The sequence below is a fragment of the Geotrypetes seraphini genome, chromosome 2 (assembly GCF_902459505.1).
Source record: "Geotrypetes seraphini chromosome 2, aGeoSer1.1, whole genome shotgun sequence".
Taxonomy (NCBI): Eukaryota; Metazoa; Chordata; class Amphibia; order Gymnophiona; family Dermophiidae; genus Geotrypetes; species Geotrypetes seraphini.
Genome location: NC_047085.1, coordinates 157,611,285 through 157,627,917, shown reverse-complemented (window position 1 = coordinate 157,627,917; position 16,633 = coordinate 157,611,285). Strand labels below are relative to the sequence as shown.

General features: G+C 44.4%; 1 protein-coding gene across 2 annotated transcripts in view; it reads right to left on the bottom strand.

Moving 5' to 3' along the window:
• IMPA2 (inositol monophosphatase 2) overlaps positions 1-16,633 on the bottom strand; it is a 71,167-nt gene that overhangs the window by 11,512 nt on the left and 43,022 nt on the right. For both annotated transcript variants that reach the window (XM_033934104.1, XM_033934105.1), the window contains exons 4-5: positions 11,367-11,412; positions 7,475-7,583 (exon numbers count right to left, since the gene is read on the bottom strand). In XM_033934104.1, coding sequence (XP_033789995.1) covers positions 7,475-7,583; positions 11,367-11,412 — 155 coding nt within the window. The remainder of the gene's footprint in view (positions 1-7,474; positions 7,584-11,366; positions 11,413-16,633) is intronic.

Genomic DNA, 16,633 nt, shown 5'->3' with positions numbered 1-16,633 from the left:
AAAATTTGGACTCAATTATTGGACTATTTAGGGAGAATCCTTCATATCTCTTAAGTTCTCGCTCAGTATCTTGTTTGGAAAATTGGAATTCTGTGAACCTCTTTCTAGAGAGGAACATACTTTTATCCCAGGACAAGCAGGCAGCATATTCTTAACGCATGGGTGACGTCACCGACGGAGCCCCGGTACGGACCTTTTTAACTAGAAAGTTCTAGTTGGCCGCACCGCGCATGCGCGAGTGCCTTCCCGCCCGACGGAGGAGAGCGTGGTCCCCAGTTTCTTCGTTTCCGCGGAGCGAAGAAGACGCATGTGTTTCAACGGCCGTTGAAATTTCAGATTTTGCCTTCCCGCTCGCAAAATTCTCTTCCTTTTTTGTTCTTTTTCCCTTCGGGTTTCTTTTTCGTTATTTTTTTTGTAAAAAAAAAAAACAACAAAAAACTTTATTTTCTCTTATTTTTTGGGCCGGCCCCGGGGGGCCTGTTGCCACCATACAGGCCTCCGGTTTTGATTTTGCGGAGGCCGTGTTTCCCTTCATGCTCCCTCAGCCGGGCTTTAAGAAGTGCCAGCGGTGTGCACGCCCGATATCTCTCACTGGCCCACACAATTGGTGCCTACAGTGCCTGGGTCCAGAGCATCGGGCTGACACCTGCACCCGCTGTGCTACTCTTAAAAAGCGTACATTGAAAACTAGGCAGATCCAACAGAACATCCTATTCGGTACCGGGTCTGCCATGGAATCAGCCGCGCCGTCATCGGCACCACAAAAGTCGGCACCGACTACTTCGACGCCGCTTGATCCATCCTCGGGGTCGCTGGCACCAGGTAAGCCGGCTAAGAAGCCTTCCACTTCCCTTGAGCGCCCTCCTGCCTCCCGGCCGACCCCGCAAACGCTCCGCCCCGATCTCGGTGAGTGCCTCCTCATCGGCCTCCTCATCGCCGGGGCATGGAGCGGCACCTATGGTACCGAAAAAGAAAAAAGCGGTACCGGTGCCTCCTCTGAACGACCGCATTGCGGCCATACTCCATAGTCAATTGCAGGAACAACTTCAACAGCAACTCCAGCACTTGTTGCCCGCAATATTGGCCCCGCTCCTTCCGGTACCGGACCGGCCCGAGCCTCACACCATACCACCGGTGTCGACACCATCGGTACCGTTGAACACCTCCATGCCGGTACTCGCGGCTGAACCACTTCATCCTCCGGTGCAACCCCGCTCTGATGCAGACCCTCCCCGACATCGAGACCGACAACAGTCCCCCCGTGACCAGGACCGGCACCGGTCTTCTTCCCCCGGTATCGTCTCGATGCGCTCTGGCAAATCTCTCTCTAAGACTCGCCACACTGAGCCGTCCGCACCACCGTCCCGCCCCGTGCACACCGACGTCAGGGACCCGGACTTATGGGAAGAATCCCCACCCGGTACCGATGATGAGGCTTCATCAACAGACGAGGAACCCTCGATGGTCGATACCAGTTCCAAACCTGAACAGTCCTCGTTCACAAAATTTCTGAGGGAAATGTCGGCAGCTCTATCTATCCCTTTAGAGTCCGACTCTAAGAAATCCCAGGCTTTCCTTGACGCCCTGGACTTCGAACAACCAAGGAATTTTTAAAGTTACCCATACACGACATCTTACGGGAAACTTTTTACAAGAATTGGGAAAACCCCCTCACGGTACCGGGTGCCCCTCGAAAACTGGATAGTTTGTACAGGGTCATTCCTATCCCGGGGTTCGATAAACCTCAACTGCCCCATGAATCCCTTCTTGTGGAGTCCACCTTAAAGAAAACCCAGGGTTCAAGTGTCTATGCCTCCACACCTCCTGGCAGAGAAGGCAGAACGATGGATAAATTTGGCAAGCGCCTTTATCAAAATTCCATGCTTGCCAACAGAGCTAATAATTACTCCTTCCACTTCTCCTTCTATCTGAAGCATTTGGTGCTACAACTCTCCTCCATCCAAAAGTACATCCCTGAGCGTAAGATCCCGATTTTTCAACAGCAAATTTCCAGCTTACTCCAACTCCGGAAATTTATGGTGAGATCCATTTATGACTCTTTTGAACTGACCTCTCGAGCCTCTGCTATGGCTGTCGCCATGAGGCGCTTGGCCTGGCTGAGGGTTTCTGACCTTGATATCAATCACCAGGACCACCTAGCCAACGCACCTTGTCTTGGTGATGAACTCTTTGGGGAGTCCCTGGACTCAACTACCCAGAAACTCTCGGCACACGAGACCAGGTGGGATACCCTGATCAAACCCAAAAAGAAGACTCCACCTGCTCGCCCCTACAAACAGCAGTCTTCCTACCAACGCAGGTTTTCGGCCAGACCCCTCAACCCGCCTCAGCATCAACAGCCTCGCCGACCTCGTCAGCAGCACCAATCTCAAGCACGTTCACAGTCTCACCAACCGGCCAAGCCTCTCCCACAGTCAAAACCATCTCAGCCCTTTTGACTCTTTTCTCCAGAGCATAGCCAGTCTCCAATCCTCGGTGCCTCTTCCTCAACCTATCGGAGGCCGCCTCACAATTTTTCTCAACCGTTGGGAGGTCATCACATCAGACCAGTGGGTACTCAACATCATCCGCCACGGCTACTCCCTCAACTTCCAGACTCTTCCACCAGACAATCCTCCCGTAGAGTCAGCTTCTTATTCCTCCCAAACTCCACTCCTCCTGAGGGAGATCCAATCCCTCCTTCTTCTCAATGCCATCGAAGAAGTTCCCCCAGACCAAAGGGGTCAGGGATTCTACTCCCGCTACTTCCTGGTACCCAAGAAGACGGGAGACCTCCGTCCCATCCTCGATTTCAGGGACCTCAACAAGTGTCTGCTCAAGGAAAAGTTCAGGATGCTCTCCCTGGCCACGCTTTACCCTCTTCTCTCTCAACACGACTGGCTATGTTCCCTAGATCTCAAAGAGGCCTACACTCACATTCCAATCCATCTGACTTCATGTCGCTACCTCCGATTTCAGGTACAGCACCGCCACTATCAGTACAAAGTGCTACCCTTTGGCCTCGCATCATCGCCCAAGGTGTTCACCAAGTGCCTTATTGTGGTAGCGGCCTTCCTCAGGTCTCACAACCTCCAGGTGTTCCCCTACTTGGACGATTGGTTGGTGAAAGCACCTACGTCTCCGCTTGTGCTACAAGCCACTCAGCACACCATCTCTTTCCTCCATCTCCTGGGATTCGAGATCAACTACCCCAAGTCGCATCTGCTTCCCACACAGCGACTTCAGTTCATTGGAGCAGTTCTCGACACCACTCTGATGAGGGCGTTTCTTCCCTCCGACCGCCAACGGACCCTGCTCCATCTCTGCCGTCAGGTGCTCCTTTGTCGCTCTATTCCAGCTCGGCATATGATGATCCTCCTGGACCACATGGCCTCGACGGTCCATGTGCTTCCTCTGGCACGACTCCACCTCCGGACACCTCAATGGACTCTGGCCAACCAATGGTCACAGACCACGGATCCTCTTTCTCATCCCATCTCTGTGACATCGTCTCTTCAGCAATCTCTTCAATGGTGGTTGAACTCCTCAAATCTTTCCAGGGGTCTCCTCTTTCATCTGCCCCCTCACTCCAGGATCATCACCACGGATGCCTCCCCCTATGCGTGGGGAGCTCACCTGGGAGATCTGCGCACCCAGGGTCTCTGGACCCCTCAGGAGCGTCTACATCACATCAATTTCCTGGAACTGAGAGCCATGTTCTATGCTCTCAAGGCCTTCCAGCACCTTCTCTACCCTCAGGTTCTTCTCCTGTGCACAGACAACCAAGTCGCCATGTATTACATAAACAAGCAAGGCGGCACCGGATCTCCCCTCCTCTGTCAGGAGGCCATCCGCATCTGGACCTGGGCCACGGCCCGCAGTCTCTTCCTCAAGGCCGTCTATATCCAGGGCGAACAGAACTCCCTGGCCGACAATCTCAGCCGCATCCTTCAACCTCACGAGTGGACCTTGGATCCTCCCACACTCCACTCCATCTTCACTCTCTGGGGCACTCCTCAGGTGGACCTCTTTGCAGCTCCTCACAACCATCAGCTGCCCCAGTTCTGCTCCAGACTCTACTCTCCTCATCGTCTGGCCCCAGATGCATTCCTGCTCGACTGGACGGATCGGTTCCTCTATGCCTTTCCTCCACTGCCTCTGATGTTGCGGACGTTATTCAAACTCCGCAGGGACAGAGCCACCATGATTCTCATCGCTCCTCGGTGGCCTCACCAATACTGGTTCTCCCTCCTGCTCCAGCTCAGCTCCAGGGAGCCCATTCCTCTTCCTGTGTTTCCTACTCTACTTACACAGCAGCATCAGTCTCTACTACATCCCAACCTGTCCTCGCTCCACCTGACAGCTTGGTTTCTCTCGGGCTGACCTCTCCAGAGAATCTGTCTCAGCCTGTCCGTCGCATTTTGGATGCCTCCAGGAAACCGGCCACCCTCCAATGTTACCATCAGAAGTGGACCAGGTTCTCCTCTTGGTGTCTCCTGCATCATCACGATCCCACCTCATTAGCAGTGGAAACTGTACTGGACTATTTGCTCTCTCTGTCCGACGCTGGCCTCAAGTCTACCTCAATCAGGGTCCACCTCAGTGCCATCACTGCGTTTCATGAGCCTATCCTCGGAAAACCTCTCACGGCCCATCCACTGGTTTCCCGGTTCATGAGAGGCCTCTTCAATGTCAAACCACCTCTGAAGCCTCCTCCGGTCGTCTGGGACCTGAATGTGGTTTTATCAGCCCTCATGAAACCTCCGTTTGAGCCTCTTGCCACAACTTCACTCAAATTTCTTACATGGAAGGTGCTTTTCCTCATTGCCATCACCTCTGCCAGGAGGGTTAGTGAGCTGCATGCACTGGTTGCCGACCCACCTTTCACTGTTTTTCACCATGACAAGGTGGTTCTGCGTACCCATCCTAAATTCCTTCCCAAGGTGGTCTCGGACTTCCACCTCAACCAGTCCATTGTGTTGCCTGTCTTTTTCCCTAAACCCCATTCTCATCCTGGGGAACAAGCGTTGCACACGCTGGATTGTAAGCGTGCCCTTGCATACTACCTTGACCGTACCAGGGCTCACCGCTCGTCCCCTCAGCTCTTTCTGACCTTCGATCCTAACCGTCCAGGTCGTCCTGTATCTAAACGGACGCTTTCCAACTGGCTTGCTGCCTGTATTGCGTTCTGTTATGCTCGGGCCGGTCTCTCACTGGAAGGTGCTGTCACGGCCCACAGGGTCAGAGCTATGGCTGCTTCTGTGGCTTTCCTCCGTTCCACGCCCATCGAGGAAATCTGCAAGGCTGCCACTTGGTCCTCAGTTCACATGTTCACTACTCACTACTGTCTGGATGCCTTCTCCAGACGGGATGGACACTTCGGCCAATCTGTGTTACAAAATTTATTTTCCTAATGGCCAACCATCCCTCCTCCCTCTCTGTTAGCTTGGAGGTCACCCATGCGTTAAGAATATGCTGCCTGCTTGTCCTGGGATAAAGCACAGTTACTTACCGTAACAGGTGTTATCCAGGGACAGCAGGCAGATATTCTTACGTCCCACCCTCCTCCCCGGGTTGGCTTCTTAGCTGGCTTATCTTAACTGGGGACCACGCTCTCCTCCGTCGGGTGGGAAGGCACTCGCGCATGCGCGGTGCGGCCAACTAGAACTTTCTAGTTAAAAAGGTCCGTACCGGGGCTCCGTCGGTGACGTCACCCATGCATTAAGAATATCTGCCTGCTGTCCCTGGATAACACCTGTTACGGTAAGTAACTGTGCTTATTATGTAAGCCATACATAGTGAGGAAAAATGTATTCTACAAAATTGGAGTCAGACTTAACCACTTACTATTTGGCAATGGAGAAATTCATTTCATAATTAATGATGTTAGAAGCACAAGATGCTGATTTCACTGATATATGTAAGAAATGATTTTGGTCTATTTTGGAGCCATATATTCAAGATCTCCCCCCTTGAACTTGCAGCTTGGTTTTCAAAGACTTACAATTGTTACATATTTAATTGGTTATTTCCCCTCCTGAATTATTATGGGTTCTGGTGGGATTGGGTTAGGGGGGATGGGTTAAGGCAGGGGTGTCAAAATCCCTCCTTGAGGGCCGCAATCCAGTCGGGTTTTCAGGATTTCCCCAATGAATATGCATGAGATCTATGTGCATGCACTGTTTTCAATGCATATTCATTGGGAAAATCCTGAAAACCCGACTGGATTGCGGCCCTCAAGAAGGAACTTTGAGATCTCTGGGTTAAGGGAAATGGGGGTAGGATGTATGATTGTTTTTACATAATCCTGGGGGGCTATAAGAACCAAAGTTCTCTACTATGCATTTTTTGCATTGCTTTGTTTATGTTGTATACATAATAGCAGCTACATCCATCCAGAATGATTTTACTCATTTTCTGGGATCTATGAAAAAAGCCACTGTGATCAGTATGTGGAGACAAGTTGTAATTGAATCATATTTTGAGCTGAATGATTAAGTGGAATATAAATGTTCTGGTTAGATTAGATTATTAGATATTGATTGATTCAATAAAAATATTTAATTAAATAAGAGAGAGAGAGAGAGAAATGATCTCAATGGTTCTAGTATTTCCTGAGACCATCTTAGTGCCTGAGTCTTGCCAACAGTTTCTAAACAACAAGCATATTGTAAAATTTCTGTCAAGGGCCTATCCTGAATGACTGCTTATTCAAGTGCACAATGAAAGAGCCCCTTGGCTGGCTCTAGATTACATGGTTTTAGAAATGGCAAGAACAAAAAACAAATGATATGACTAGTATCTGAAAGTCCAAGGCAACAGTGGCTTTCATAAACTGCTTTTGAGATAGACATGGGAGAAGCCACTGCTTGTCCTGGATCGGTGGCATGGAATGATGCCACTATTTAAGGTTTTGCCAGGTACTTGTAACTTGGATTGGCCTGTGAAGACGGGATACTGGGCTAGATGGACTATTGGTCTGATCCAGTAAGGCTTATCTTATATGCATGAAAATATTTCCACCCTTGCTTGCTCATTTCATACTGTAATAGAGTCCTCTTATCAAGTTTGACACATAAAATGGACTTGGCAGATCATATATGCATGGTGTGGTTTTTGTTGTATGTTATGATTTCATGTATATTTGATGAGAATCCACTAAGGACATTGAATTAGCAAGCTACGGATATAACCTAAGGAATTGCTTTCTTAGGAAGTTCATTGCCACAGTCACAGGGCCCTGGATGAAATCCCACGTGTTCATCTAGCTCCCTTATCCAGCCCTACTTGTGGGTAAATACGATCTTCTTTAGAAAAGAAGGTTTAGATATGGTATATTATTTCAGTTAATTGGTGTAACTGATTTTAGAGCACATGATAAAAGGTGTAATACAAGTCATTAAAAAACATGACACATATCATGTTTGAAAATTTAAAATATCCCATTTATATTTCTAGAGAAATCTAAACCAACCTGTCACGTTTGATACCTGCAGCCTTTGTCCATTACAAAATGCCCCTTGGCCTCTTCTACCAGTATATAACCGCTCTTCAGTACAGTGGTAAATAACACCAAATTCAAGCTTTAATAATTTTAGGGGAGAGAGAAAACAGAGCATTAGTGAAAATCAAATATTGCATAGGGGTACAACAGAATAGAAAGCATGAAATACAGTAAAATCTCAGCTGCTGATTAACAGTCATGATATGACTCAAAACATGCAAGTACCCACATTTATATGAAGAAACAAAAAAATCCGCCAACCAACCAGCAAGAGCTATACTTTGGTTGGCAGTCTCAAAGACCAGAGTGCATGATCAAGCATAGTGAATGAGCCAGGCTTTGAGTCTTATGGGTGGCGATACCTTTGAGATAGGGCTGAATTACAATTGATGGGCAGCATGGTGTAAGTTCAAAATTAAGGACCATCAATCAACAATTTTGGAAAGGCTAATCTCCCCCCCCCCCACACACACACACACAAGCAAGACCAGGGAGGCATATAGCTTCAGAGGATTCAAAAGTACCTATAAGCAGGCCATTTTCTTTCTTGGGATCCCATTGCACTGGAGGGGCTGCCTTGGGCAGAATCTGCCTCACCGATGAGATGTGGAATGACCACTTCTGTACTGCTCATCATCCAGTGCCATTCACACAAATGAAAACCACCACTGCTTCTTCACAGTATTTTGCATAGTTCAAAATTCAACTGAGAAGTGTCAAAAAGATATTAGGCGCCTTCAACTCATACAAAATACGACTATCAAAATCATCACGGGTTCAAAAAAATTTGATCATGTCACCCCTTTGTTGAAGAAGGCTCATTGGTTGCCAATCCCACACCAGATAACCTTTAAAATCGTTCTTCTAACTTTCAAAACACTACAGACTAATACACCTGCATTTATAGATAGACTATTAATTCCATATGATCCCCCCCCAGAACCTTAAGATCAACCTTGCAACATTCTCTTAATGTTCCATCTTTAAAAATAATTGGTACCCGTCGGTCTCTTATTTTCTATTACCGCCCCTTTAATTTGGAACTCTCTCCCCTTACACCTCAGAGCTGAACAAAACTTGGATAAATTCAAGAGTAGTTTAAAATGCTTCCTTTTTAAAGATGCCTTCAATTGATTTATCTTATATATATAATTTTATTATCACTTGCCCTGTCATATCCTTCCTATTGTTCCTCCCTTTTATGTGCTCTTTCTTGACAAATTGTAGTTCTTCCCTTTTTTCCTATTGTTTTCATGTCGTAACCCCAACCAAGTATGTCGGTCTCGGAAGGTCTAAACTAAACTAAAGCTTAACTTTGTATACCGAGTCATCATTCTGAGAAAGCTCGACTCTGTTTATAGCAATTAAATAAACAGGGAATGATTTACAAATGATAAATAGAAGATAATAGCAAAATTTCAAAAGAATTAATTTTCAAAATGTTTGGCAAATAGAGTAGTTTTTAAAGATTTACAGAAAAATTGAAATGAACTGGGACTCCTTAATAAAAAGGGGAGATCATTCCAGAGTTGAGAGAGTTTAAAGACCAAAGATTGACTGAAGATCTGAGGAAGGGAAGAGAAGTCCTGTGTAGGAAAAGCAGAAACAGGCCAATACAGCTAAGACCTAAAATGGTTGCTGAAAGAGCAAAATGGATACTCTGACTACAAACTGTCAACTCTGAAAGACACTTCTGCTTTCTTGAGAACAGGGTCAAACAGAAGGCACAGCTGGAGAGAAAAACAACTAGTGAAAAAGGGATCTTGGCCCTATATTAGCAGGTTAAGCTGATAGAAGTTTCACAAGATAAAGGATGATGATGATGATGGGAAAGATTCACCACGAAACTGACGGATGCTGCGCAAGAAATAAGAGATGTGAGAATGTGAGAATGTAAGAAAGAGGATATTGATATATTAACAGGACATTTATTGGGAAATAGGATAGAATTAGATAAGGAAGGGAGTGGCACACAGTATCACTCATTATGCTAGCTAATCAATAGATTAATAAATGAGATAATAAATATGATTAACCAATGAAAATATGAAATGTAACCTGCACCAGGGTGGGCCAGAGCTGTTAGAATCATATAAAAGGAAGCTCCATGGACCATAGTTTCAGAACTCTTCGGAAGTTCTCCATCAGTCTGGCCAGCCTGGTGTATGCTCTATTACTCTATATGCTGTGTGATTTGTTCATGTAAGCTATTGCTATTTGATTATTAAATTCATATTATTTGAACCAGCATAAAGAGAGTCAAGTGGTCTGTCCATGGAGGCCATAATAGCCGTCTCTTCAGATCTTAACTCCTTTAATCCCTTTTTTAGAAGGAAGGGAGAGTTTAAATTTTTGGATACCTCTTGCAAAGGAGAATCGGTAAACATTCCAAAATAAAGGAATAAGAGGATTTAAGATACCATGTGGAAATACAAGCGCACTTATATTGAATTCTAAAATAAACCGGGAGCCAATGAAGACTCTGAAGCAAAGGGGGTCACATGGTCAAATTTATGTTTTCCAAAGATCAGCTTTGCAGCAGTATTCTGAATTAATTGTAATGTATGAAGACAAATTTTTGTAATGCTGAGGTAGATAGCATTACTGTAATCAAGACGAGATAATATAATTGATTGAATTAAGATAGAAAAATGACAGTGATGAAAAAGATGTCTAATCTTCCTCAGCATTCGCAAACTAAAGAAGCTTTAAATGACTAAGGAATTTATTTGGTCCTTAAAGGAAAGCAAGGAATCAAAAAGGACTCCCAATATCTTAGCAGAGAATTGGTAAGGAGGACCCAGATGCCAGAGCTACAATAGGAGGAAGACAGTTCAATCTTGGACCTAACCACAAAAGCTTAGTTTTAGTTGTATTAAGCTTCATTCGGCTTGAAGTTTGGAAATGCAAAGATTTACTTTGGAAACTAGATTGGTAATATCTGGATCAATCTCAATCAATATAAAAGATATCTGCATAAGTGAATAACGTTTCTCAAGCTGACAGCTTAAAAGTGTTCAGTGTGGTCATATAGAGATTGAATAAAATTGGAGAGAGTGGGGAGCCTTGAGGAACACCACAGGGGTTATATTTAAATTTTAATGTACAACGCTTTGTATTCCAGGAGAAGCGTTTTATCAAATTTTAATAAACTATGAAACTATAAAGGTATTGGAATTCCCTAAAAGTCATAAAACATTTACAAGAAAATTACTAAAACAAAGTTCCTCTTGCAGCCAGTATCTGAGTTCTTAGCTGCATGAATGTGGCTTGTGTCATATCCACAGAACAACTAAACCTTGTGACCACATAAAATGGGATCCTTCCTTTTTAAAGTACAAATTCAACATATTATTTTATCTTACTGCAAAAGAATAGAAATTATCAGTGTAGCCCTAGTTTCAATCATGACCTGAGAATCCTCCAAGAACTTTGTCAGATCAAACTCAATAGAACCTAGTTGACTGAGCCCCAGTCAAGTAATAGAAATTCAAAAGTACATTATTATCAGCATTTGAAAGTCCTAAAATCTCTTTGGAATATTTGCTAAGCAAAATCTCAGGAGTAAGTAATCTGGGGGAAGTTGAAAAAAAAAAAATGCTGGTCTTACATCTCAATTGATTTTCCATAAGTTGCAGGTTATAATGAAGAGTCAAGCTGTATTTTTATGCCCAAAACAAAGTTTCTATGTTGTAATAGCTTGACATTCCAGTAAGGTAACTTGTTTGCTCAAATCTACTGATTTGTTTGGCCCCCTTCAACCAAAAGGATGTTCTGCTACCCTTGTTCCTCCTTTCCCCAATAGACTTACAGGACACCTAGATAGATCTCAGAATACCAACTTACAGAACACTTTCTATACCTCTTGGTTAACAGCAAATCCAATGCTAACTGCCACTGGTGGAAACCTAGAAAATAAAAAGAAACTTCACATTAATCTTTTTAAAACAATTTGTTTATATATATAGTTTCTACTGAATGTTTAAAAAAAAAAATCAAACTGCCTCCCCATTACAACAAACCTACCACCCTCCAAACAGGCAAAATGAGATCCCAAAGACAGCGACAGTACAGTACTCAAAATATAACATATTAGACAGGATAATATGCAGAAAGCTTGCCAGCAATACTCTTCCAAGGTCCTCCCCATTTTATGAACAGTCGTTACATTATTCATCCATTCTGCAGCTATCGATTTGCATCTGGACACCGTACATACCAATACCACATTCTACCACATATGCATATTTTGATATGTGATGCATTCCTCTATTTGATAATTTCATTTAAGAGCCACAGACATTAAAAAGTAAAAAATTCTAGCACTGTCTGACAATAGCTCTGGTTCTGAATTTCAAAATGATGTGCTTAAACTGAAGCGGCTCTTGCAGTCCCAAGATAGCATTTATCCAACTGACATCTTTAGCAGGATTAATCTTAACTAGCTTTTAGGGTGTCCAAACAATCCAGTGAGCAACAAAATATAGGGCCTTGGTAACAACTGCCAACAACAAGGCTCATACTAGAACCAATCACAGTTCTTATCTGTTATTTCCTTTACCCGATCCTCTTTTCAGATTATTTTCAGCTCTGTGCATCTTGTGGAGTGCCTGAGATTAAGCAGTGGTAAATATTAAAATTAGGTGGCCTCACTGGTTTTCTTACTATCTATCACATGATCAGCTGAGAGGATGCAGTGCCACAGTCAAGGGTCATGGATTTGATATACCATCTTTCTTTTGGTACCAAGTATAGTATTGGGAGCTAGGCAGACCACACAGTTCTCTCATGCCATAACCTCCAACTCTACCTTTTACTGTACGTTAAATACTGAGTTATGCTATAAGGACTCTGTGGCTGTATCCATGTGTTTTCAGCAATTTTTTTTTTTTTTTAAACTTACTATCATTCGATGTGGACTGTAGAAACCCAGTAGAAATAAACAGAGGAAAGATGAAGAGTACCTGTTCCAATTGGAGCCAATTTGACTATCCATATGAAAGCTCTGGTAAAAGTCACTGGGCTCTATGCTTCAGAATGAAAGATAAATGATATTCCCTTACAACATGGATAGTTTAAGCATCCACAATCCTTCTGCAGCTATAGATTACTTAAGTATTCCCTTTCCACAAAAATTAATTCAACTGTCCTGTAGGAGATGCAAAACAATAACTTTATCTGTCCTGGAAGGAATGGCTAGAGTCTGATAAAATGGTGGTGCCCCCCAAAACTAATTGTTTTAGGCATATCACCACTTTTGTTTCTCCTACCTCCTCCATCACCCTTTCTGATAAAATTATTTTCCAACATTGATCCTGAGTCTGTCTACTTGCAGTTTTATATCACGTCCCTTCATTCTACATTCCCTTTCCCCCTTTGGAAACAATCCGTTTCTAATAATTTTTTTAAAATAATTTATTCTTATATACCACCAAACCATTATTTCAAGGCGATTTACAACTTGAGAAAACTACAATCAGTGGATCACATACATAAACATGTCAAATATCTCTCGGAAAATACAATAGCAATGAAGTCACATATTTATCAAACAGGTAAGTTTTCAAAAATTTTCTAAATGAGTGGTAAGACTGAGCTTGGGGAATAAGAATATTCCAGCAAGAATTCATTGCACTAGCCTAGAATGCAAAAAGCTTTTCCTAAGAATCTCTTGTAATGACATGCTTTATGTGTGTTCTTATTTGTCGCTCCTCTCTTCCACAGTTTGCATGTTTAGGTCCTCAGATCTCTTTATATCCTTACTGAGATATGGTCTCCAAAATTGAACACTGAATTTCAGACAAGGTCTGCCCAACAACTTATACAGGGGGTTCATAGACAACCCCGCGAAAGACAAAGGTGCGTGCCGACAACTGAGCGCAAGATGGAGGCACGCGCCGAAGAAAATTACAGTTTATAGGGGCTCCGACAGGGGGTTTTGTTGGGAAGCCCCCCCAGTTTACTTAATAGAGATCGCACCGGCGTTATGGAGGGTTTGGGGGTTTGTAACCGTCCACATTTTACTGTAAACTTAACTTTTTCCCTAAAAACAGGGAAAAAGTGAAGTTTTCAGTAAAATGCGGGGGGTTACAACCCCTCAAACCCCTCACAACGCCCCCACAACACGGCGCAATCTCTATTAAGTAAAGTGTGTGGGGGGGTTCCCCCCACACCCCCCGTCGGAGCCCTAAAAACAGTAATTTTCTGCGGCGCGCACACACCTCCGCGCTCAATTGTCTGCGTGCGCCTTTGTCCTGGCGCGCTTTTGACCTGACACCTATGGTTCATAGACAACCCCGTGAAAGACAAAGGCGCGCGCCGACAACTGAGCGCAAGATGGAGGCGCGTACCGCGCGCTTTTGACCTGACACCTATACAGGGATACCCTGATTACCCACACCCCCCGTCGGAGCCCTAAAAACAGTAATTTTCTGCGGCGCGCGCACACCTCCGCGCTCAATTGTCTGCGTGCGCCTTTGTCCTGGCACGCTTTTGACCTGACACCTATGGTTCATAGACAACCCCGTGAAAGACAAAGGTGCGCGCCGACAACTGAGCGCAAGATGGAGGCGCGTACCGCGCGCTTTTGACCTGACACCTATACAGGGATACCCTGATTACGTCCTTTTTTTCTGCTGGTTATACTACTCTGTAAAAAAGCCCAGCATCCTATTAGTTTTGAGATCCTCAGACACTATCCCTCCAAGGTCTCTTTCCTCTCAACTTAGATCGCATACAGCTCTTTTGGATTTCTGCACCCTAAGTGTATCACTCTGAATTTCTACACATAAAAGCCTAACTGCCAATCCTGTAACCTGCTTCCCAGTTTTTGTAAATCATTTCTCAGGTTGCTTACTTCCTCAAAGGTATCCTCTCTGTAGCAGATCTTTGCATTATACAGTACCACACAATAAAAATTCTTACATTCCACTACTATGCAAAAATGGCCCAGTGCATATTAAGAATACAACTAGCTAATTCTAGGAATTACAAAGGAATTTCAAATAAAAAACAAACAGTAACATTAAACCACTTTCTATAGATTCTAACCCCAAAGTAATCATTTATTTACAAAGCTAATTAAGAAATGTTTGAAATAAAAATATCTGTTCTTTCTTTCAAAACTGCTAATAATGGGATTCTGATCTTATATCCAAGGGAAGAAAATTCCAACAGATTGCAGCTTGACATCAAAATGTGGAAGTGATTTTTTTTTTAACTTTATGCCTTTTACAGATGGCAAATGTAACATCAAGTACCGGTAGTTATGATTACACAGAGATCTTCCAAGTGAAGGAACCATTATAAGCTGGTTCATCCACAAAAGGGCAAACTTCTCCTAACCTGCTCACAAAGAAAGTGAACAGAATCGGTCCCAAGACAGATCCCCGAGGCACTAAACTACTCACCTTTCTTCTAAATGAATGCCGTTTACCATTAAGCTTTGTTTATCAGTCAATCAGCTTCTATCACCTTGAGACCCACCTTCAGGATACTCGGTTTTAAATCATGAAACTTCTATAACAGTACCAAATGCCTTGCCAAAATCCCTTCACCAGTTCCTGCCCTCAATTTAGTCCTCTAATTGAAGAGATCAATTAGATTAGTTTGGCATGATCTGCTTTTAGTTAAACTGTGTTGCCTCAGATCTTGAAACCCAACAGACTGTAAATAATTCACTCTCCTTTACTTTGGCAGCATTTTTATTACAGCTGTACCAAATAGCATATTTTACTATTTAGCCAGATATGAATAATGAAAATTATTATTCAGTGGAATATGATTACCAGATAATGAATAATGGGCATGGGGCTATAACATTAACAAATAATAAAAGAAATAATGTGAAACTGGAGATCAAGGGCTCCTTTTATCAAGCCGTGCTAGCGGGGTTAACGCACGTGACGTTTCATCACGCGCTAACCCCCGCGCTGGCCAAAAACTACCGCCTGCTCAAGAGGAGGCGGTAGCGGCTAGTGCGGCTGGCGGTTTAATGCATGCTAAACTACTAGCGCGGCTTGGTAAAAGGAGCCCCAAGTGTTTTATTTCAGTAGGATTTAGCACAGTAGAGCCCTGGATTATTTGTATTTGAATTTAAATCACTATTTGGCCAAATACAAATACAGTGGTACCTCGGTTTGCGAGTAACCCAGTTTGCGAGTGTTTTGCAAGACGAGCAAAACACTCAGCAAACTTTTGACTCGCAAACCGAGCACTGCCCCGATCAACGAGCACTTACAGGGGATTCCTCTTCCGTCTTCCGGCCAGCCTTCTACATCGGGTGCCTTCCGCAGGTTGGAGGACCTCTGTCTGGGCCTGCGCGGCCGGGTGCTGTCCCGCCTGCACGTTGCGTGTGACGCGCACAGCATCAATCATCGGTGTTGTGCGTGTCGTGCGGGTGGGGGCGGCGCTCGACTGCTTGGGCTGGGGTGGGGGCTCTCCAGCATGCGAGGGGCATCCGACATGGAGGGCTGGTTGGCGGATGGAGGAGGCATCCCTCTGAAGGTACTGCGAGGTTCTCCGGGGGCTGGCATCCCCCCCCCCAAAGTGGCACTGTGGGGTTCTTCTTCAGATGACCCACGAAGGAGGCAGACGGAGGAGATGGCGCTGCAGCACCCGGCACCCGACAGGTATAGACCCCGGGTTCTAGAACGAATCGTTGCTGTTGCCACTATTTTCTATGGGGAACTTTGTTTTGATAAACAAGCATTTTGGATTACGAGCATGCTCCTGGAACGGATTATGCTCGTAATCCAAGGTACCACTGTAATGTATTTGGGGCCAAATCAAGTGTAACTATTAAGTACTGCCCTATTTTTAATTACATTTTTCCATTCCCTAGGTAAGGCTTGCCAACCAGCGGTTTTCCATTTCTTTTATTACCACTTTTGAGATCAGAGACCATAGCTGGATTTACATTTACGGTAATTACCTGCCTTTTCCATATCCAATCTTAGGGCAAATTAAAGTCTGCTGAACAAGTGTCTTCCATGTCTAAGGATGAAAAATCAACATTGTTCCTGAGACAACTGAATGTGAAGTGATTTACCCAGAGCCACAAAGATGGTCAGTGCGAGAAGCAGAATTTGAACCCCAACTTCTCAGCTTGCTGCTCTAACTACTAGGCTA